At 37.7% G+C, this 23,260-nt stretch overlaps 1 protein-coding gene across 2 annotated transcripts in view; it reads left to right on the plus strand.

Moving 5' to 3' along the window:
- The window catches only part of REC114 (REC114 meiotic recombination protein), a 118,752-nt gene that overhangs the window by 89,097 nt on the left and 6,395 nt on the right, over positions 1-23,260 (plus strand). Inside the window, exons 3-4 of one of the 2 annotated variants that reach the window (XM_001093604.5) lie at positions 9,890-9,973; positions 20,619-20,831. In XM_001093604.5, the coding sequence (XP_001093604.1) occupies positions 9,890-9,973; positions 20,619-20,831 (297 nt within the window). The remainder of the gene's footprint in view (positions 1-9,889; positions 9,974-20,618; positions 20,832-23,260) is intronic. The other variant, XM_077939841.1, reaches the window with a different exon arrangement.

Here is a 23,260-nt window from a genome sequence, read left to right on the forward strand (position 1 = left end):
CCCTTTATCCTAATTGAGATGTTCCTTTTTATCTCTGGTAACGATCCTTGACCTGACATATGTTTGTCTAAGATTCCAGTTTTCTTATGATTAGAGTTTAAATGCCATATCTTTTTATATCTTTTTGTTTTATCTGTTTCTTTACATTCAAAATGAATTTCTTCTAGATAGAATATCGTCTGATCTTGCTTTTAAAATCTATCCTGACAACCTCTTTTTAGTGTTTAGACCATTTGCATTTAATGTGATTTTCTGTGTAAGTTTAAATCTGCCATCTCATTTTCTGTTTATCACATCTATTTTTTGTTTGTTTGTTTCTTTTTCCCTCTTTTCCTTACTTTTGGGTTAATTCAGTGTTTTTTAGGATTCCATTTCATTTTCACAGTTGGTTTATTAGCTGCTCCTCCTTTGTCACCACCCACCATGGCTGTTGTAGGGTTTACAATATATGTCTTTAACTTAGCACAGTCTGTCTTCAAATATGCCACTTCCTGTGTAATGTAGGAAACTTAACAATAGTGTACTTCCATTTGTCCCCTGGACAAATGTGCTACTGTTGTCATGTAGAGTATATTCATGAAATAGCTTCTTAAACACCCTTTTCTGCTAATTTTATCATCTCTTAAACTTCTGAGTTTGTTTCTGTTGACTCATTTTTCTCAAGGCTACTAGTCGTTGTTGCTGGTTTTTCATGTATCTAGTACTTCTTGATCAGATGTCAGATATTGTGACTTGTACATTGCTGAGTGCTCACTTTTGTTGTATTCCTTTAAAGAGTACAGAATTTATTTCAAGCAAGTAGTTAAGTTACTAATAATCAGTTTAACCCTTTTGAAGCTTATTTTTAATATCTTTTAAGGTAGATCTAGAGTAGTCTTTACTCTAAAGCTGATTTAGCAATACTCCTGATGCATTTTTTTTTTTTAATAGAGATAGAGTCTCATTATGTTGCCCAGGCTAGTCATGAACCCTTGGCCTCAAGTAATCCTCCCATCTTGGGCTTCCAAAGTACTGGGACTATAGGTGTAAGCCACTGCATCTGGCCCTCATGTACGTTTTCTACTGAATGTCCTGTGTATTCAATGAAGTCTCTCTACTCTAGGTAGTTGTAACTTAAACATTCCCAGACCTGTGGAATTCTAGGATTGTTTGACTTACACTTCCTGTGGTTCTTATTTTTCCAGAAGTTGTTCTTGCTCAGTCTTACGGTATTTCATTCTGCGTATGTACAGATAGCTATTCAGCCAGAGATTCAAGGAACGCATATGCAGGTTTCTAAAGCTCTTCCTCTGTATTGTCTTCCTCTCTTGAGTACCCTGCCCAGAAAACTGCAGCACCTGGCCTACCTGACCTCTGTCTCTTTCTTCTCAACTCATTGGGATTACAGGCTCTGTTTGGATTTCCATTCTCTGAGCCAAAGTCTGGAAATTAATTTTAGGAAGAAAGCCTGGGTGATGATAGGGCTCACTTTATTTGTCTCCCTTTTATCAGATATCACAGTTCTGTACTGTCTATTTTCTACTGTCTGCAAATAGTTGCTTCCAATAGTTTTGTCTAGTTTTCTAGTTGTTTATAATAGGAGTATAAATTTTGGCCCTCTTATTCCTTGTTGATCAGAAATGACATCATAGCTTTTGAATTTTCTCACATCTCCCCATAAAAATAGACAGGTCAAACAGGGCTACAAAGACCCATGGATAGCATCTACAACTAAAACTAGATGACTAGGCATTCCTGTGACCTTCCAAATATGAGTGGATGGAGCTAAATCACTGACAGCTTGAAGACCTGTGTGATGTTGTTATCTACACAGGAAAAAAAGAAAAAAAAAGGAAGGCAGTTCAGCTTCTGATACCCTGAGATTACTAAAGCTATATCAAAAGGACAGAGCCAACTTGAAAAGGTCCCCATAGCTAAAGAGAGGTAATGTAAGGATCAATAACTGCAAAGGATTGAAACAGCAATTATATTTAAATTTATAGGTTTCAAATGACATTTAAAAAGCCCCTTATCATAATCTTTGGAGGATACTAGAGAAACCACCTCATTATTTTGAAAGCTGGCAAATATAAGAAATGAGGTGAGCATTTATCCCACCTTTCCTATTTTTACCTAGTATAACAAAATAGTTGATAAGGCAAAATTCCTTTTTTGAGATGTATTCCATCTCATAAAGAATGAATGAAAAAATTTAAAAATCACCATTTTGCAACCCCAGATGAATTAATGAGTCTAGGCAGTGATTATCAATGGCTGCTAATATCACAAAAAGAAGAATAAAAAACCATTATGTACCTACTACGGAATCACGTATCTGTCACTTAGGAAGTAATCTTATAAAATCTGAGGAAAAAAAAAAATCCAGCCTGAATCTGCAAGCTTCTTGATGTACCACTTTTTGAGAATTATAAGACAGAGTTACATATTAAAACACACCATGGAGATACAAAAACAAAATTTAGTGAGGGGACTTTAGGACAGGGGTTAGCACACAATGCATGAGACATATGTGGCCCATTGCCTGTTTTCGTATGACTTTTGAGCCAAGAATAGTTTTTACGTTTTTAAATGGTTGAAAACATTCAGAAGAATATTTTGTGAGATATGAAATTTCTATGAAGTTCCAATTGCAGCATTCATAAAAAACTTTTGTTGGAACACAGCCATGCTCATTTGTTTATGTATTGTCTGTGGCTGCTTTCATGCTGCAAGGGCAGAGTTGAGTAGGCGCAGGAGTCTATACAATCTAAAATGCCAAAATATTTACCCACTGGTCCTTAACAACAACAACAAAAAATTGTCAGTCCCTAATCTAGAGGACTAATGACCCAGCTTCTTTAACAAAACAATTCTAAGAAAAGGAAAAATCAGTAAGACTTAAGAGACAATCAAATATCACAATATGTGGACCTTATTTGGATCCCTATTCAAAACACAATGTTTAAAAAACCAAGATCATCAGGAAAATGTGAACAGCAACAAAGATACTTGATGATATTAAGGAATTGTTAATTTTTAAAGGTGTGATGATTTTGTGATTATATTTTAAGAGGTCCTTCCTTAGCTTTTAATTTTTTTATTTATTTTTATTTTTGTTTTATTTTTATTTTTTTGAGACAGAGTCTCCCTCTGTCTCCCAGGCTGGAGTACAGTGGCACGATCTCGGCTCACTGCAAGCTCCGCCTCCCGGGTTCATGCCATTCTCCTGCCTCAGCCTCCCAGCAGCTGGGACTGCAGGAGCCCGCCACCCCGCCCGGCTAATTTTTTTTTTTTTCTTTTTGTATTTTTAGTAGAGACGGGGTTTCACCATATTAGCCAGGATGGTCTCTATCTCCTGACCTCGTGATCCACCCACCTCGGCCTTCCAAAATGCTGGGATTACAGGCATGAGCCACCACGCCCAGCTGTTCCTTAGCTTTTTAGAGATAGATTCTGAAATATATTTAGATACTTGGATTTGCTTCAGAATAATCCAGGGAGATGGGAGTTATTGAGTGTGGATGTAAGTAAAATAAGATTGGCCATGTTATGAAAAATTGTGACTGGAAGATGGGTGCGTAGTGTCATGGCTCATCATACTGTTTTACTATTTTCTCTAGCTTTGAATGTTTGAAAACTTAGAAATAAGTTTAAAAAATCAGTTCAAAGGCCATTTCCTCTGGGCCTAGTAATCGAATGCCTCTTTTCTGTGCTTCTGTAGAATCAAGGAACTTAACCAAATTAATTATTATTGGGTGGTTATTTGTTTAATTTCCCCTGGACTCCCAGCTCCTTGAGGGCAGGGACCATTTGACTTTGATCTGTAGTGTCAGTTATAGGACATAGCATATAATCTGGTACATACTTCTGGAACAAAAATAGTGACTTTTCATGGCATACCATGATTTCTAGATGATAAAAATTCTAAAACACAGTCATCCCTTTTTTTGACATTATTTATTTTTATTTACTTTACTCCTTCCAAATAGCCTGTAGTTCAGCATGAAACCAAACTGGTTATATAGCTTTTATAAATCAGGAAAAATATAACTCCAAAATAAAGTAAGTTATAGAAGGGGCATCTTAGTTTGAGCTGTCTCAGTCTGAGACATGATACTGTTTAAGTGTGGAATAGGTACTTAGAAGTAAGGCAGGTATTTCTTCTCCAAGCACAATATTGTATGTTTCTGAATATTGCAAAAATGTCCATATTCAAATCTAAGACCAAAATCTAATCAGCTACAAATTATTTCTATCTACCTTATTATTCTCTTTTGTTAGCTTAATACCTTAATTATTAGTTTAATAACCTAACAACTGGTTATGATTATTGAAAGTTAATTTTTGCCTAGGTATAGTGGCTTAAGCCTATAATCCCATCACTTTGGGAGGCCCAAGCTGGAAGATTGCTTGAGATCAGCCTGTACAACATAGTGAGACCCTATCTCTACAAGAAATTTTAAAATTAGCTGGGCATGGTGGTACATGCCGGTGGTCCCAGCTATTCAGGAGGCTGAGGTGGGAGGATTGCTTGAGCCCAGGAGATCAAGGCTGCAGTGAGCTATCATCACACCACTGCACTCCATCCTTGGCAACAGAGCAAAACCCTGTCTCCAGAAAAAAGAAAAAGTAATTTTAGAAAGCCCAATCTTTTGCTTTGTTTTCCCTCTTCACATTGTTGCCTTCATATCTGTAGCAATTCTCTTATCATGGATTTTTTTTTTTTTTTCTGTTTTCAGTGTAATTTGATCCTCACAAACTGAGCTCCAGGATAGTGAGTCAGAAATACAACCCTGAAGCTTAAGCCAGGGTCTAATTTTTAAATAAATCACCTGGCACCAAAACACCTTATCACATTCATCAAGAAGACCTTTTGGTGTTCTGGGCTTGGGGACAAGGTGGATTGTCAAATGATTAGTCATCGAGTTATTTTTGTAACCTTATTCTCCTATGCTGTTTTCCTCTGAATCAGGGTTTTTATAGCAGGTGTGAACATTTATAATTGTCATTTTCATAAAAATAAAATGCTGTTTTCTTCAAAGCATTTACAAAATCATAACGGGAAGATTTTAAAGCTAATTTACCTAGCAAAATGCCAGTGACACCCCATGATATTCTCCTGACTTCCTTGCCCAAACTGGTAGGTGAAGTCAGAACTGAGGGGTGCCTGAGGTACTAACGGAACTAGCTCAATGGCAGAGTCAACAGCAAGGGAAACAGACTCAGTAGGGTTAAGGGCACAGCTAGTTTTTCCCACCATCTTTGGACTTCCGATTGTGTACATCTTATCTCTACATCCATTTTCTTAGGTACTTTCCTCCCTTCCCTTGATGGCTTCATTTTTATCTCTATGGCAAGTCTTCATTATGTATGATAACAGGGGCCACGGAGAGCATGGATGACCACAATTTAGAAATGTGCTTCATAACTTATAATGCCTGAAAACCAAAGCTTGAGATTCTCTTTATATGAAGTGTAGTATGGCGCCCCACCTTGGTATCACGTGGCATTCTGGCCACTGCCCCTCAGGGAGGCTGTACCAGAACTGGGAAAATTAAGGGATGGGTCAAAGTGTGATAGGAGGAAATGGGGGTGTCAACCATGTGCTGGAAATTGGCCCTCTTTCATTCAACAGACATGCTGGGCACAAAGATGAATGTACCCCAGTTTTTGATCTCATGAAGTTTGCAGTGAGGTGTAGGGGCTACAAAAAGAAGACAGGGTAGAAGCAACAGCCAACCATTGCAGGGCACAGCACCTCCTGCTGCTGGATTCCATGCAGATTTGACAGCCCTTATTTCTACTCCATCCCTGTGCATCACCTGACACAGTTGACAAGTTTCTCTGCTGGAAACTCTCACCTGTCTTAGCTTCCACATTACTCTGTCCTGGACATTCATTCTTGGTATTGGCTCTTGTTCTTTTTTCTGATGGTAAATTAGCATTTCCTAGAGTTCTTCACTCTTGCCCATCCCACCCAGTGCTATCAATTCTGAACCTCAATTTTTCTACCTCAGCACTTTCCTGGATTATGACAGACTCATCAGTTAACAGTAACTTCCTTTGGCAGTGATTCTTGACCTGGTGGGGGAACAGTATCCAAAGCTCCAGTAGCAGAAGCTCCTTGGGTGATTTTGACACACTTCCCCCTCCTCTTGGACAGATTCTGTCTTATATTTTAACCCCTAGCACGGTGGCCAGCTGTGGTAGGAGCTCAGTGATGTTAACAGCGTGTTTAATGGCAGTAAGCACAGGATGCTATGAGAACACACAGCAGGTCACTTAATTGTGAGAAAGTCAGGAAAAGCTACAGAGAAGCTATCAGTTGAGCTAAACTGAATTTTCTAGATGGATAAGCCTTAAAGAGATTCAAATAGGTGGGTTTTCACAGCAAGGCAGATCAGTTATTGAAATTTATGTATGGCAAGTGGTTAGACACACAGGCTTCTTTACTAAATCTCAGCATTAGGAGAAAAGAACTCTTTCTGAATTTTGAACAAGAATAGCATAAGTCAAATAAAAGTAAGATGTTCTATATCATTGGATAGGTAATCGATTTGTGGTCATCACTGCTCCCAAGAAATGATACTGGTCCTGGTATGAAATAGTCTAATTAATTTTTAAAAATAATTTCAACTTTCATTTTAGATTCAGGGGTACATGTGCAGGTCCGTTACCTGAGTATATGGTGTGATGCTGAGGTTTGGGATACAAATGATCCCATCACCCAGGTAGTGAGCATAGTACCCAGTAGACAGTCTTTTAATTTTAATAAAGAGTTTCATTTATTCACTCAATAAACTTACTGAAGCACCTTCTAGTGTTGAGCACTGTAATAGGTGCTGTATATTCATTAGTGAGCAAAACAAACAGCCCCTTCCCTCATGGGGCTTATAGTCTAGTGAAAAAATAGACATTAAGGAAATCACTACAAACACACAGAATGATAAATGCTATGAGAGAAAGTGGATTGTTAAGGGAAAGTACAACAGGGTCACCTAGTTGAGATTAAGCAAGAAGTGAACAATGATCAGAGGTTAATTAGGCAAAAAAAATTAGAGGGAAGAGGCAGAGAGATGTAGGAAACTCCAGGGCAAAATGGTTTGAACAAATTGATGAAGAGCCATAAAGCGGCTCAACTAAGAGTTGCTGCTGAGGAGGAAGGGCACACCCCTTCTCAGGTCCTGCTTCTGCCTCTTCCTTGAGTTCATGCCATATTGTAGTGGGTATCCCCCATCAACTCCAGTGACAGTGGTCTCCTTGCAGGTTCCCAGACAGGCTATGCTGTTTCATGCCTTTTAAAAATTGTGGTAAAAAGCATGCAACATGAAATGTACCCCCATCTGAAGTGTTCAGTACAGTATTGTTAACTATAAGCACAGTGTTGTCCAGCACAAATTTAAGCATTATGCATAACATAAGTATTAAGCATAGCATTAAGCAATAATGTTGTCCAGCACAAATGTTTGCACAAATTTTCTCACATACATGCATAAGAAGCTTACACAGCTCAAAAATCAGAGCGATGTTAAAAAGGCATAGAGAAAGCTTTTATTCCCACCCCTGCCCCATCTGCACTGTTCACCTTCACTCCCTGCAAATTGTTATTAGCCCTTGTGTATTAGTCCTCCAGTTCTTTATGTAAAGAATATACATTGTTCTGTCTTATTAAAAAAAAAAGTAGCATGTGATGGACATTGTTATGTAGCTTGCTTTTTTACCTAACAATATGTGTTAGAGTTCACTTTATATAAAGCTGCACTGTCCAAGAAGGTCAGTAGGAGTCATATGTGGCTGTGGAGCACTTGAAATGTGGCAGGTGCAACTAAAAATGGAATTTTAAATTTTATTTAATTTAAATTTAGGTTTAAAAAATGAAAGTGAAAAATATCTTCCTATTAATCTCAACTTTCTTGTTTTAGTAGGACTACATTTCACTTTAACCGTTGAAAATCCAATATCCAAATTGAGACGTGGTATAAGTGTAAAACACACACTGGATTTCAAAGACAGTACAAAAAAATGCAAACTGTCTCATTAATGTTTTACATTGTTTACAATCTAGACATCATTTTGTTCAATGTTTTTTGATATAATTGGTTAAATAAATATTAAAACCAATTCTGCCTATTTCTCTTTTTTTAAAGTGATACTAGAAAACTTCAAATTACATATGTAGCTCAAATTCTGTTTCTTCTGGACAGTGCTGATATATAACATTTACTACTTTTTACACCTGTATAGTATTCCATTGTATAGAGTACCACAATTTACTTAACCAATCCACCTTTGATGCATATTTTAGTTGTTTTTCCAATCTTCTGTTAGAAAAAAAAAAAAAAGCAGAAATGCTTACCCTTCTCCATGCATCACTTCATACATGTGCAGGTTGATCTGTAAAATGAATTCCCGGCATTGGGATTGCTGGGTCCAAATGTAAGTGCATTTGTAATTTTGATATTGCCAAATTGCCCTCCATAAGCACTGTACCAATTTGCACTCCCACCAGCAATGTGTGTGAGTACCAGTTTCCTCATATATTGCCACTCGAAACTACAATTAACTGTATTTTTGGATGTAATAATCAACATTTCTTTTTGCTAATTCTGAGAAGGTTTTAAGAAATCATAAATGGTTTGCCTAACTTCCTTTTCCATTTGGAAAAAAAAAAAAAAAAAAAAAACCTGCTACTGATAAAATACTTAGAATTAGCATTTCAGAACTGACTTTTTTTTTTTGAGGTGGAGTCTCGCTCTGTCGCCCAGGCTGGAGTGCAGTGGTGCAGTCTCGGCTCACTGCAACCTCTGCCTCCTGGGTTCACCATTCTCCTGCCTCAGCCTCCCGAGTAGCTCGGACTACAGGCACCTGCCACCACACCCGGCTAATTTTTTAATTTTAATTATTATTATTTTTTAATTAAAGCATCAAAGAAGTAACCCTCACTGTCTCCCAGGTTGTAAATTTCTGTGAAAGTTGCAACTTTCACCATACTGAGATTTAAGCACAGGGATTTTGTGAGGGTTCAAATGAACAAGGGACTACATTTTCTTCTGTTTTTTAAGAGTTGGGGATTTCTCAGATTACTCCAGCAGCCTTCCCTAGCTATGTTGGACTAACATTTAAGGGTAGACTGGCAGTTTGCATGCAGTTTTTGCGTGTTGTAAGTTAATCTCCTGGATTGGTTTTACTGTATGCTAAACATATTCTAACTCAGTGGGTTGCTTAACTGAGGAAACGCACTGACAACATAATTGGCGCTTAAGAGCTGCCATAATCATCAGATAGTTCATTCCACTGACTTCATTAGTAAATGGTAGATAAAGTTTATCTTTTCACTTTATGGATCTAACTGTTGTCTCTCATTTGAGACTTGTGTGCCCTCTACTGCCCTCTTTGTCTTTTTTTGTTTTTTCAGATGGAAATGAAGTAAACATTCAGTATCCAAAAGCAAAATGCTTTAAATTTTCCATTCCTAGGAATCTGAAAATAAGATTCTTGTGAAGAGAATTCTTACTATGGAGTTAGAGATGTGCCAGATAAGTTAATAAATCAGTATAATGGAACTCTTGATTTGGGGGGATATAAAATAATATTTTGGCAAATTCTAGAGGCATTTTATATGAAATATGACTATGGACACTTAACTCTCTTTAGTATTGTATTGATTTTCAACATAAAAAGATTAAGAAAAAAAGTTGTTTTTATGTTCGTCATGCAGGAAAAGCACCAGGACATTGAGGACTTAGTATAAGGGTCATCTTTGGCAACTGGTTGTATTGAGTCATTGCTACTATGTTTGAGTTACACAATAAATAAATATACAACTTTCTAACAGGAAGTAGCTGCAGCCATAGCTATTCTTCATATTTTTGCTTCTGTTGCTAATTTTTGCCTAATTATTTTGTTTCAGGAAGGGTTTTCACTCGTTGGTAGCAAGGACTGGTTGAAGATTGTAAGACGCATGGATTGTCTGTTGTTTGGAACAACGATAAAGGCAAGATTTAAGCTAATGATCATACTCTTCTCATCTTTTATGTGTGTATGTTGGGGAGGTGTTTGAGAGCATCTCTTAGTAGGTGACATGTACTGGAAAGAATACAAATGTTTAAGAAAGGTTTGTACTATGAGTAAAACATGAAACAAGGACCGTAGAGAGGCAGAAGCCTCATTAGCAGGAAGACATTGCTAAGGAGTCAGGCTCTAATGGATTTATCAATATGCGTCTGATGGAGCTGTGCAGCCATTCTCTGTCCCCCAAGCACAGATCGGGAGGAGGTGGAGTGCATCGTTTGTCTTGCTATTTGGATGTTTAAAAAGGTGTATATTTTCAAATGATTCAGTGAATATGTATTTTCATTTTTTCTAATATTAAAAAAATTCTCTTTTACTTGCTTTCTAGCTGTATTAAGTGTAAAGAATGATCCTCATCAAAGAAATGTGCATATTAATCACCTGGATCATTTTCCTTCAAAAATAACTATGAAAACCAATCTGTTAACATTCACGGAGTAGATAATATTGAAATTTAAGTGAAAGATACTAATTTTTGAGGGACTCAGACTCTGAGAGTTAGACGATTATCTAGTGGAAGGGTATTAACCTGGGGTACACAGACCCCAGAGTCTCCATAGAATTCAGGGGGTCCATGAACTTCCATGGATTTTCACTGACCTCTAATTGAAATTTATCATTTCCTTCCACTATGAATGTAGGCCAGCAGACCACAGTAGTTTTAGAACTTCTCACCAATGGAAATCACAGATACTTTCATATCACAGTTCAGTTGTTTCTGACATCTCAAATGTTTATGCTCATCACTACCTGAAAATTAAGGTGTTTATTAGTCCTACTAGATCTTTATTATCAAATACGTTAATAAAGAAGCATATACATTAGTTCACAAATTAGTGCCTTAATATTGTAATAAACAAATTCAGTATAATTGGTTTCTTTGTAAACTTGTGTATTTTGTGTGATTAAAAACATTGTTCTGAGTCCACTGGCTTACCAGATTGTCACGGGGTCTGGAGCACACACTCCAAAATGTTCAAGAACCCCTGTTTTGTTTCCCATATAAGGCAAGTGACTTAGGCCAATAGCCCAGGTTATGACTAGCTATCAGAGAACCAGGCTGCGGCTGCCTTTTGATCTTTGGACTTAGCTCCAGACCATATCATACTGAATGAATGTATAGATCTCTGAAAAAGTTATACCATGCTATATGTTTGATATTTGAGTTTTAAATTTTTCTAAATATACATTATTACTAAAATTTTAAACTAACTACAAAGAGCAAAATAAAAATCAACCATAATTTGACCACTCAAAAATAATTATTAATATTCTGAAGCTTTTACTAAGTATATATACTGTATCAGTTAGGATTGTGTTCAGATGCATGTAAGAGAAAAATCAGCTATAATGGCCTAAAAAACCAGATTTCTTTTTTTTTCACTTAAAAGGAAATCTAGGCTGGGCATGGTGGCTCATGCCTGTAATCCCAGCACTTTGGGAGGCCAAGACGGGCAGATCACCTGAGGTCAGGAGTTCAAGACCAGCCTGTACAACATGGTGAAACCCCATCTTTACTAAAAATACAAAAATTAGCTGGGGGTGGTGGTAGGTGCCTGTAATCCCAGCTACTTGGGAGGCTGAGACAAGAGAATTGCTTGAACCTAGGAGGCAGTGGTTGTAGTGAGCCAAGATCACACCACTACACTCCAGCCCGGGCGACAGAGCGAGACTCCGTCTCCAAAAAAAAAAAACAAAAATCTAGAAACAGGCAGTTGCTAGCATCATCCAGCAACTCAACAGTGTCCACGTTGGTATCTCTGTAACTCTCCTGGCTGCTCCCTCTTGGGTGCAGAATGGTTGCTGCAGCTCTACTGTATTTCCATTGAAGGAAGGTCAGCATCACCTGGCCCTTTTATAAGGAAAGCATCCACTTTCCTATACAGCTCTCCACCACCCACAACCCCCAGAAGATGCCTGCTTGTGTGTCATGGACCAGTGTAATATGGCTGTCCCGAACTGCAAAGATTAGGAAAATGAGCGTTTGACATTTCCAGCCCCTCTTGTGGACTGGCTTGTGCTAACTGAGTGTCAACCGTATAGATAATTTATAAAATGGGGATTGTAGTACTTTGTATCCTGTTCTTTTTATCAGGAACATTATACCAAGCCATTAGTCTCTGAAAACACTCATAATGGCTTGGTAGCATGTTATTGTTTGGATGCACTAGGGTTTAACTCATCGCTAATTTTTCACTATTATAAAAATGTTCTGATCTTCATAAGGATTTATTTACAGGATTCTTTACTTAGAAGTCCCAGATGTATACACTTTTTTTTTTTTTTTTTAATTTATAAATTTGCCCTCCCAATAGGTTGTCTCTGCTTCTACTGTACTGGTAATGTGTAAGAATGTTCATTTATCCAAATCCTCTCCAACATGGTAATACAATTTAAATTCAAAAACTAGTTTCTAATTTGACAGGCAGAAATGAGCATATTCCTTTAATTTGCATTTCTTATTAAAACTGATGAGAATGGTAATGTGACATTTGTATTTCTTCTGTGAATCACCTGTCTACTTCTTTTGCCTAGTTTTTCTCCTCTTCTAACTATGTATAATTTGTGTAGTTGTATAATTTTATATATTTGTGTATATACCATATGTATAGATTTTTTAGACATTTAAAGCTAGGAACCATTTGCCTGCTATTGTGAATGTGTGTTTTTTGTTTTTTGTTTTTTGCTTTTTTTTTTTTTTTTTTGAGACGGAGCCTTGCTCTGTCGCCTAGGCTGGAGCGCAGTGGCCGGATCTCAGCTCACTGCAAGCTCCGCCTTCCGGGTTTACGCCATTCTCCTGCCTCAGCCTCCCGAGTAGCTGGGACTACAGGCGCCCGCCACCTCTCCCGGCTAGTTTTTTGTATTTTTTTAGTAGAGACGGGGTTTCACCGTGTTAGCCAGGATGGTCTCGATCTCTTGACCTCGTGAACCGCCCGTCTCGGCCTCCCAAAGTGCTGGGATTACAGGCTTGAGCCACCGCGCCCGGCCTGTTTTTTGTTTTTGTTTTTGTTTTTTTGAGACGGCATTTCGCTCGTTGCCCAGGCTGGAGTGCAATGGCACGATCTCAGCTCACTGCAACCTTCGCCTCCTGGGTTCAAGTGATTCCCCTTCCTCAGCCTCCTGAGTAGCTGGGATTACAGGCATGCGCTACTACACCCAGCTAATTTTGTATTTTTAGGAGAGACAGGGTTTCTCCATGTTGATCAGGCTGGTCTCAAACTCCCGACCTCAGGTGATCTGCCCGCCTCGGCCTCCCGAAGTGCTGGAATTACAGGCATGAGCCTCCATGCCCAGCTGTAAATGGTATTCTTTATCCCAAATATATTTCCAGCTAGTTATTATTGGATTTTTTTCTGAATTAAATTTAACCTCCTTACTAAACTTTGTTTGTTTTTTTAATTTCTAGGAAAGTGTTTTTGTAATTTACAATTGTATTTCTTTCCAGTGATTTATATTTTTTATTACTTTTCCTACCTTACCAAATTATTTAGATCTCCCAGAACACTGTAATCATAGGGTTATAGTATCTTTGACATCTTCCTGACTTGCATGGGAAGTAGTGTTTACACATTAATTCCATCTCTGGCTGTTAACTGGATTTTTTTTTTTTTTTTTTTTTTGAGAAGAGTCTCGCTCTGTCACCCAGGCTGGAGCACAGTGTTGTGAGCTCCGCTCACTGCAGCCTCGACCTTCAGGGCTCAAGCAATCCTCCCGCCCCATCCTCCTGAGTAATTAGGACCACAGGAATGTGCCACCATGCCTAGCTAATGGTCGGATATTCTTTATCATGTAAGGGAGATCTCTTTCAATTATAGTTTATTTAATGCCTTTATCAGGATTACATATCATTTTATCAAATGCTTTTTGACAAGTATTAAGATCATGGGTTTTTTTCCTCCTTTGATCTATTGACTTGATGTAATATACTGACATTGAACCAACAGATTCTTCTTTTGCCCTACCTGGTAAAGAGTATCTTTGGTGCTTCATGCCTTGGATAACTTTTAGTTTTCAAGTATTATGCCAAAACACTATTATTGACAAATGGAAGAAGTAAAATTTTCATTCCTTTTGTAGCAATTTAATATAATAAATTCTGTGAGTAGTAAGCATTATATTTCTTTTCTCTCTGAACTGAAATAAGTAGGTTGAATAAATTCTGCCTACTTATAAGCAGGCTTCCCTTTTTCCAGCAATTCTGATCAAATAGGTTCTGGTTAATGGGCTAATAGTAGACATGTAGATCCTTATCTTAAGGGCACTTTGGCTCAAAGAAGTAAACACAAACAACCGCTGTCCTCTTTACTTCTCACTCCCAGTAACTCACTGAGGAGTTTTTAAAATTATTTCATCTAGCCAAGGCTTTGAGTATTGCCTTTTAGTTTCAAAGCAAAGAATCAAATAAAATGCTGAAGTACCTTCTCTGGTTAAGACCTTTTTCTGTACTTCCTCCCACATTTTCTATAGTAGAAGAATTCACAATAAGTGATGGGGAAAACTGCTTCATTTGGGGTCTTAGTGGTAATGGAAAATTTCGTACCGATCTGGGTGATGAATCTAAAACCAGAGGGAAAACCCACTGGGTTTGTGTGAGGCCTCTAGTGTCTCCTTGGCTCTCTATGTCGTGTTAACTGGGCTCCACATCTTCCAGGGCATGACGATGCCTTGGAACACCTGCTGTGGAGCCTGTGGCCTAAGCATCTCTGTATGGAGATGTTATTCATACCTGTGAGCCAGCACTTAGTAGGCCTAATCCCTTCCAGAAAGTGAAGCCTTGATTTTCTTGTGAGTACACATAGATAAGTGAAAAGAGATGAGCACTTATCCTTAAATTTGCTTCCTTGAGTCCGTATTAGTTGTTATAACTTGAAATTAAGGGTTCTGAAGGAGGGTAGATACAACTTTACATGTAAGCCACCACTTAAGATACAGTAATTATAAGCCCATCTTCTTAGGTGATAGAAACTAGAGACTGTGTATTTGGCGAAGTTCATGATTGTTGGTATACTTGAGAACTTTTCACTTCACAGCAAGAAGCTCTTTCTGACTTTTGATTATGGCATGAAAATAAATCTCATCAAGACTTTCAATCGCTAGCAGTCCCTCTGGTTAATCCAATGGAAAGTTTTCCATTATGGTAACCTATGGCACTGAGGATATAGGATGGAGATACAATACAACTAATTTTCAGATTTTTCCTGATGTACCTGGGTTTTATCTTGGATCCACATGCGTTGAAGTAGTATTTCTGGCTTCAGATGATAAGCTTAAATTCTGAAATTTTTACAGAAGCAAACATGGAACAAGACTTCAGTTAGGCTATTAGACATGTAAGCTACTCTGTTGCTTTTTTGGAGTTATACTCCAAAAAAACTCTAGCTATCCAAACTGATTCTTATATACATTTGCATATAGACACCTGTAGACTTATATAACTGGTCTCAGGTTTTTGCCCTGCTTGTATGCTTAGTGTCTGCTTGTGCATACAGCTTTTTAAAGCTAGCTATGAAGTACAGTTGCTGATGTCACCGTCAAAAGGTTAGATAATCGCAGAATCCTAATAGCTAATATAAGGGTACTTCATATAGATGTCTTCATATAGAGTCTGTTGGAAACAGCTAAACAACGGTAAATAAGGAATCAGCTTAATTTCACAAAAGAAGATTCATAGTAGTATTATAGACTGAATGTATAGGTCTCTTATCAGTTCTTTTCCCTTCCTCAGGGAAGGTTAGCTTTCAATGACTCTTGATAATTTGGGGATTATCCATCCAAGAGGAAAATGACTAAGGGCATGAATGGGTAACACACTAAAAGAAAAAATACAAATGACCAATAAGCATAAGAAAGATAGTCAACCTCACTTGTTATCAAATAAATGAAATTTAAAAAAACTATGTTAACCTAGCATGTTGACAAAAATTTAAAAAAAGAATCTTCAGTGTTGGAGGGAAATGGGCACATAGATTCTTGGTGGGAGTAAATCAGCCCTGTCTGGCCACAGGGGAGTTAGGCATTATGTACCAAAATATGAATTACACACATCCTTTGACCCAACAAGTCTGCTTTTAGGCATGTATACACAAAGATGTATGCATAAGAGTGCTTGTCAAAGCTTTGTGGTTTATAATAGGAACAAAGGCTGGAAATAACCTATATGTTCATCCATAGGGGGTCAGTTAAATAAAGGAATACTCTTCAGCCATTGAAAGTAATGAGGTATATACTTCTATTTTTAGATAGAATGTTAAATTAAAAATTATGTTATAGAACAGCAATGAATTTTATATACATACACACACAATATATAACCTATAAAAATACATTTATCAGTGAACTCATTTTCCACAAAGGTGTCAAGAACATACCCTGAGGGAAAAGACAGTCTCTTCAATAAAGAGTTCTGGGAAACTGATATCTGTGTGCAGAAGGATGAAACTAGATTCCCATCTTTCACCATATACAAAAATGAAATAAAAATGGATTAAATACTTACAGACCCCAAACTAAGAAAACTACTACAAGAATACATTAGGGAAACTCTCCAGGACGTTGGTCTGGGCAAAAATTTCTTGAGTAATACCCTACAAACATAGACAACAGAAGCAAAAATGGACAAAGGGGATCACTTTAGTTAAAAAGCTTCTGCACAGCAAAGGAAACGATCAACCAAGTGAAGAGACAACCCACAGAATGGGAGAAAATATTTGCAAACTACCCATGTAACAAGGGATTAATAACCAGAATGTATAAGGAGCTCAAACAACTCAATAGGGAAAAAAACTAATAATCTGATTTTAAAATGGGCAAAAGATTTGAATAGACATTTCTCAAAAATCAGACATACAAATGGCAAACAGGTATATGAAAAGGTGCTCAACATCACTGATCATCAGAGAAATGCAAATCACAACTACAATGAGATATCATCTCACTCCAGTTAAAATGGCTTTTATCCAAAAGACAGGCAATAACAAATGCAGGAGAGGATGCGGCAAAAAGGGGACCCTCTTACATGGTTGGTGGGAATGTAAATTATTAGTACAACCATTATGGAGAACAGTTTGGAGGTTCCTCAAAAAACTAAAAATAGAGCTACCATATGATCCAGCAATACTACTGCTGTATATATACCCAAAAGAAAGGAAATCAGCATATCAGGATATCTGCACCCCCATGTTTGTTGCAGCACTATTCACTATAACCAAGATTTGGAAGCAACCTAAGTGTTCATCAGCAGATGAATGGATAAAGAAAATGTGGTACTTACACACAGTGGAGTACTGTTCAGCCATAAAAAAGAATGAGACGCTGGGATAACTGGCTAGCCATACACAGAAAATTGAAACTGGAAGGGTCCTTACACCATAAACAAAAATTAACTCAAGATGGATTAAAGACTTAAATGTAAAACCAAAAGCTATAAAAATGCTGGAAGACAACCTAGGCAATACCATCCAGGACACAGGCACAGGCAAAGATTTTGTGACAAAGATGCCAAAAGCAAGTGCAACAAAAGCAAAAGTTGACAAATAGGATTTAATTAAACCAAAGAGCGATGCACAGCAAAAGAAACTATCAACAAAGTAAACACAAAACCTACAGAAGAGGAGAATATTTTTGCAAACTATGCATATGACAAAGGTCTAATATCCAGCACCTACAAGAAACTTAAATTTACAAGAAAAAAACTCCATAAGAAAGTGGGAAAAGGACTTGAATAGACACTTTCTTTTTTCTTCTGTTTTTTTTTTTTTTGAGATGGAGGCTCGCTGTTGCCAGGCTGGAGTGCAGTGGCACGCTCTTGGCTCACTGCAACCTCTGCCTCCCGGGTTCAAGTGATTCTCCTGCCTCAGCCTCCTGAATAGCTGGGACTACAGGCATGCGCCACCATGCCCAGCTAATTTTTGTATTTTCACTAGAGACAGGGTTTCACCATGTTGGCCAGGATGGCCTCGATCTCTTGACCTTGTGATCCTCCTGCCTCAGCCTCCCAAAGAGCTGGGATTATAGGCGTGAGCCACTGTGCCCGGCTGAATAGACATTTTTTAAAAGTAAGACATACATGCAGCCAACAACTATATGAAAAAAACCTCAACATTACTGATCAGTAGAGACATACAAATCAAAACCAGTGAGATACCATCTCACACCAGTCAGAATGACTGTTACTGAAAAGTAAAAAAATAACAGATGCTGGCAGGTTATGCTTATACACTGTTGGTGGGAGTGTAAATTAGGTCAGCCAGTGTGGAAGACAGTGTGGCAATTCCTCAAAGACCTAAAACACCATCTGACCCAGCAATCCTATTACTTGGTATATAATCAAAGGAATATAAATCATTCTGTAATATTGACATACGCACATGCATGTCCTTTGTAGTACTATTCACAATAGCAAAGACATGGAATCAACCTAAATGCCCATCTGTGATAGACTGGAAAAAGAAAATGTGGCACATACACACCATGGAGTACTATGCAGTTATAAAAACAATGAAATATTTTTTGCAGGGACATGGGTGGAGCTGGAGGCCATTATCCCTAGCAAACTAACACAGGAACAGAAAACCAAATACCACAAGTTCTCACTTATAAGTGGGAGCTAAATGATGAGAACACATGAATACATAGAGGGGAACAACATACACTGGGGCCTTTTGGAGGGTAGAGGATCAGGAAAAATAACGAATGGGTACTAGGCTTAATACCCAGGTGATGCAATAATATGTACAACAAACTCCCGTGACACAAGTTTACCCATGTAAAAAACCTGCACTTGGACCCCTGAACTTAGAATAAAAGTTAAAAATATGAGATCTTGTTACTTGCAATACCATGGATGGAACTGGGGGGTCATTATGTTAAGTGAAATAAACCAGGCACAGAAAGACAAACATCACATATTCTCACTTATTTGAGGGATCTAAAAATCAAAACAATTGAACTCATGGAGATAAAGAGTAGAAAGATGGTTGCCAGAGGCTGGGAAGGGTAGTGGGGGGTAGTGGGGATGGTTAATGGGTCCAAAAAAAGAAAGAATGAACAGGACCTAGTATTTGATAGCACAACAGGATGACAATAATGGAAATTTTAAAATAAGAGTAGAGTTGGATTGTTTGTAACTCAAAGGATAAGTGCTTGAGGGGATGGATACCCCATTTTCCATGATGTGATTATTACCAATTGAATGCCTGTATCAAAACATCTCATGTATCTCATATATATACCTATGTACCTAAAATTTTAGAAATTACACGAGTGTTTGCATATATTCTTTTATATACCCACAGATATATATGACTATTTTCATATTTTTTCCAATGTTGGACAAGATAATGATAATGGATTACTTTTATATTGAGGGGAAAAATTAAATGAATTAAAATATGAAGAGAACCAAATAGTGGCAGTGAAAAGGGGTAGTGGTGTCTATTCTTCTAAACATGATAGTTTACCATTATCTTAGCCATGCCAAGAGTTTTCTGTAACCTAAATATATGGCTTTACTCGATGGATTTATTTAAATAGTGTGAATTGTGAACAGGAAAATCAAGGACTATTTGCTTATAGGAACTTACAGGATTTTGTTAACTGTAGTTAAGAGTGTTTTCAAGGTAGCAACATGGTATATATATTTCATGGGGGAAAAGGACTGTCACTGTGCTAAGCTTAGCATCTGCATTTCTTTACAGAGGAAACTGATGAAAGGTATACAATATATACAGTCCTGTTTCAGGAGGCTTTTATGTAGGTTGACTCCTTTAAACTAGGCAGAGTAGTAGACTAGAAAAAAGGGAAACTATTCTAAAATGATTTTATGTTATTGTTACAATCTAGATGTTTTTACACAGATGTTTTTATACTTGTAATCAAATAACTTTGATGTAGTAGAAAGATTTTAAAAAATTTTTAATTGCATCTGTCCCACATTTGCTAATTTGCCAAGGGATGTGACTCATATAGCAAATTAAAGACAGCCTTTCACTATGCAACTTGTGTGGTAGTCTGGCCTCTTTAAGGATAAAGGGTACAGATCGTTTATATATACAGATCGTTAGCATGAGATCTGTTAGCTTTGAGCATCTGCCTGTCACTCTTCCTCAGTATTGTTTAAGCTCACTGCCTTGTTTAATGTGGTATCTACCTGGTTTGATATTAGTCAGTTTAGAAAAATTTTGTTGAGTAGGACTATGCTGTATTATTATCCTCTCAGATTTTTAACTTAAGGAATTAGAAGCTATGAAATCTTTATTCCAAAGCATGATAAAACATTGATCTGCAATCAGTATAGTGATCTTGTCTTTATGATAGAGCTTTTCCATTTTTGCTGATGTCACTTCCCAGAGGGAAGTGAATTTTAGTATGATGAGCAACTCCCAAAAGGGGGAAGAAAATGAGTTATTGGCTTTTCTATGCCTGCATCAATAAGTGAAGATGACTGTTCCCTTATCTATACCTCTTCTTCCGCCAAGCAAAGGAACCACTCAGTGGAAGACCCCAAAGTAAATAAAGGTAAAGTTATATGACGAGGGTCTCTCATGAGGGTCTTTTGATTTGTCAAACAGGACAAGAGTCGCCTGTTTCGAGTACAGTTCAGTGGAGAGTCAAAGGAGCAGGCGCTGGAACACTGCTGCAGTTGTGTTCAAAAGCTGGCGCAATACATAACCGTTCAGGTGCCTGATGGGAACATCCAGGAGCTTCAGCTGATTCCTGGCCCACCCAGGGCAAGTGGAAGTCAAGGGAAGGACTCTGCAAAGAGTGTCCCATGGCAGGCTGGAGTAAGTAGGCTGATGTGTCGGCTATGCAGGAAACATGACAATGCAGTGCACAATGAGTGGCCAAAATGACTGGAGTTTGTCGAGTCTGTTAGGTTTGTAGTTTAAAAACATCTAACGTTGGGCGACTTTTTAAAATTGAGGCCGACACTCATTGTAGCTCCCTATTCAGAAATTAGGGAGGAAGGAGTTCCGGCTGCATTCCAGGTGTCACTATAGAACAGTGGTTCTCAAAGTGTGGTCCATGAACCCCTCCCTAGGACCCTTCCAGGGGGTCCACAAGGTCAAAATTATTTTTCTTAATATTTAAAGAAATAGTATCACTTGCCTTTTTCACTGTGTCAGCATTTGAATTGATGAGACAAAGGCATCATGAGTAAGGCTGCTGCCATCATACAGATCAGGCAGTGGCACCAAACTGTGCTCATAGTCATCATGTTCCAATCATTCGCAGGAAGAACAAACTAACGAAATAACCCAGCAGTCTGCAGTACCATGGTTGTCTCAAGGGAATGCACCTGTATGACATTTGTGTTTTGAACTAGCCTCTTTTTTCATAAAATACCATCATCATGTGAGAGAACAATAGACTATGGTCATTCAGATTTGGGTTATTTGGCAGACATTTTTTCAAAAATCAGTGAAATGAACTATCACTTCAGGAAAACAACTGATAGTATTTATTGAAAATGATAAAATTTAAACTTCCAAGTGAAAATCAGAATCTTGAAAAACTTGTATCTGCCACATGAGCTTCACAACTTCCCAACCTGGAAGACTTTTCTAAAGGTGCTATTAATAAATGTGATTTACTTTTTTATAAGTAATTACCTGATGAAATGTGTCAATATTTGAAAGACAGTATATTCAGTGAACCAGTACTGTCCAAATGACCGATGCCTGAATGCCACAAAATTATACGTGGATAAAGAGCTATTCAAAAGTGTAAGATAGGCTAAAAGAGTGTAATATAACAGTATAACAAGTTCATTGCTATGGTTTCAGATTCTATATTGCAACTTACCTTTAAGCAACTCACTCGTTGAGTTTTGGTGTTATATCAAGGAATATCCAGTTATCTGAACAGGCTATTCTAAAATACCCCTCCCTTCTCCATCTACAATTTGTGTGAGGCCAGATTTTCTTCATATCTCCAACCAAAGCAGCACATTACAGCAGACTGAGTGCAGCAGCAGATGTAAGAATCCAGTCACCTTCTATTAAACTAGGTAGTAAAGAGATTTGCAAAAATCATGACATTTTGTTTTAGAAAAGTTATTTTCCATAAAAATGTTTTCAATATTAACATAAAGTGAGTTTACTATTTTTAATGAATAGTTTAAAATTCCATGTTAATTTCTACACAGATAAATGTAACTCAAATCAAAGTTCTTTGAAGGCCTCATAAGGGGTCTTGAGATAAAAACATTTGAGACTCATGACTGTAGGATTTCTCCCAGAAATATGTGTTCTGCATTTCTTTGGCATAGTTTCAAATATTGTTGGAATAAGCACCTATCTCTGCTCTTGAGATGAGATTCTGCTTTCAAGCTGGGTTTTGCATTTGCTTTGAGAAGTCATTTTTCCAAACCTGGTTTTCCATTACTTCATCCCGTTAGTTTTCCTTAACCAAAACACCTCATTTTTGCTGATTTGTCACTAAGTTTCTTTTTCTTTTTTCCTGAGACAGAGTTTCGCTCTTGTTGCCCAGGCTGGAGTATGCAATGACACGATCTCAGCTCACTGCAACCTCGCCTCCCGAGTTCAAGCCATTCTCCTGCCCCAGCCTCCCGAGTAGCTGGGATTACAGGTGTCCGCCACCACACCCAGCTAATTTTTGTATTTTTAATAGAGATGGGGTTTCATTATGTTGGCCAGGCTGGTCTTGAACTCCTGACCTCAGGCGATCCACACACCTCGGCTTCCCAAAGTGCTGGAATTACAGGCGTGAGCCATCAGGCCCGGCTGTCACTAAGTTTCCTGTTCTTTATAATTTGTCTGAGGTGAACATAAATTTTCATTATTTATTATAAAATCTTTTTCTTTAAGCAGGTGCTACATGATTTCCTCTTGAAGGTATTTAGTTTGCCAAACAGATTTTGGTGGTTTGAGTTCTTTCCCTTCATTTGATTTTCATGAAGATGTCTTAACGCCGAAGCTGCTTGCCTCACAAACCCTGGATCTAGTTTCAAACAATAATGCTCTGTCTATATTCAGCTCCTGCTGTATTTCTTAAGAATCCCCTCCCTACAAATGGGTTGGAGTGGTTACTATAAGGTATTTTATTGCTTATGATTCTTTTCCCTTCAGATTTTCATGTTTCACTGCCCAATAGATTCAGATGATAGTATAGTATACCCAATGCATGCAGTGTAACAAAAACCTAGAAGGGTTCCAGAATTTGGGAACTCAGTCTGGAATTCCTTATAAAG

This window comes from Macaca mulatta, chromosome 7, assembly GCF_049350105.2.
Source record: "Macaca mulatta isolate MMU2019108-1 chromosome 7, T2T-MMU8v2.0, whole genome shotgun sequence".
Lineage (NCBI taxonomy): Eukaryota > Metazoa > Chordata > Mammalia > Primates > Cercopithecidae > Macaca > Macaca mulatta.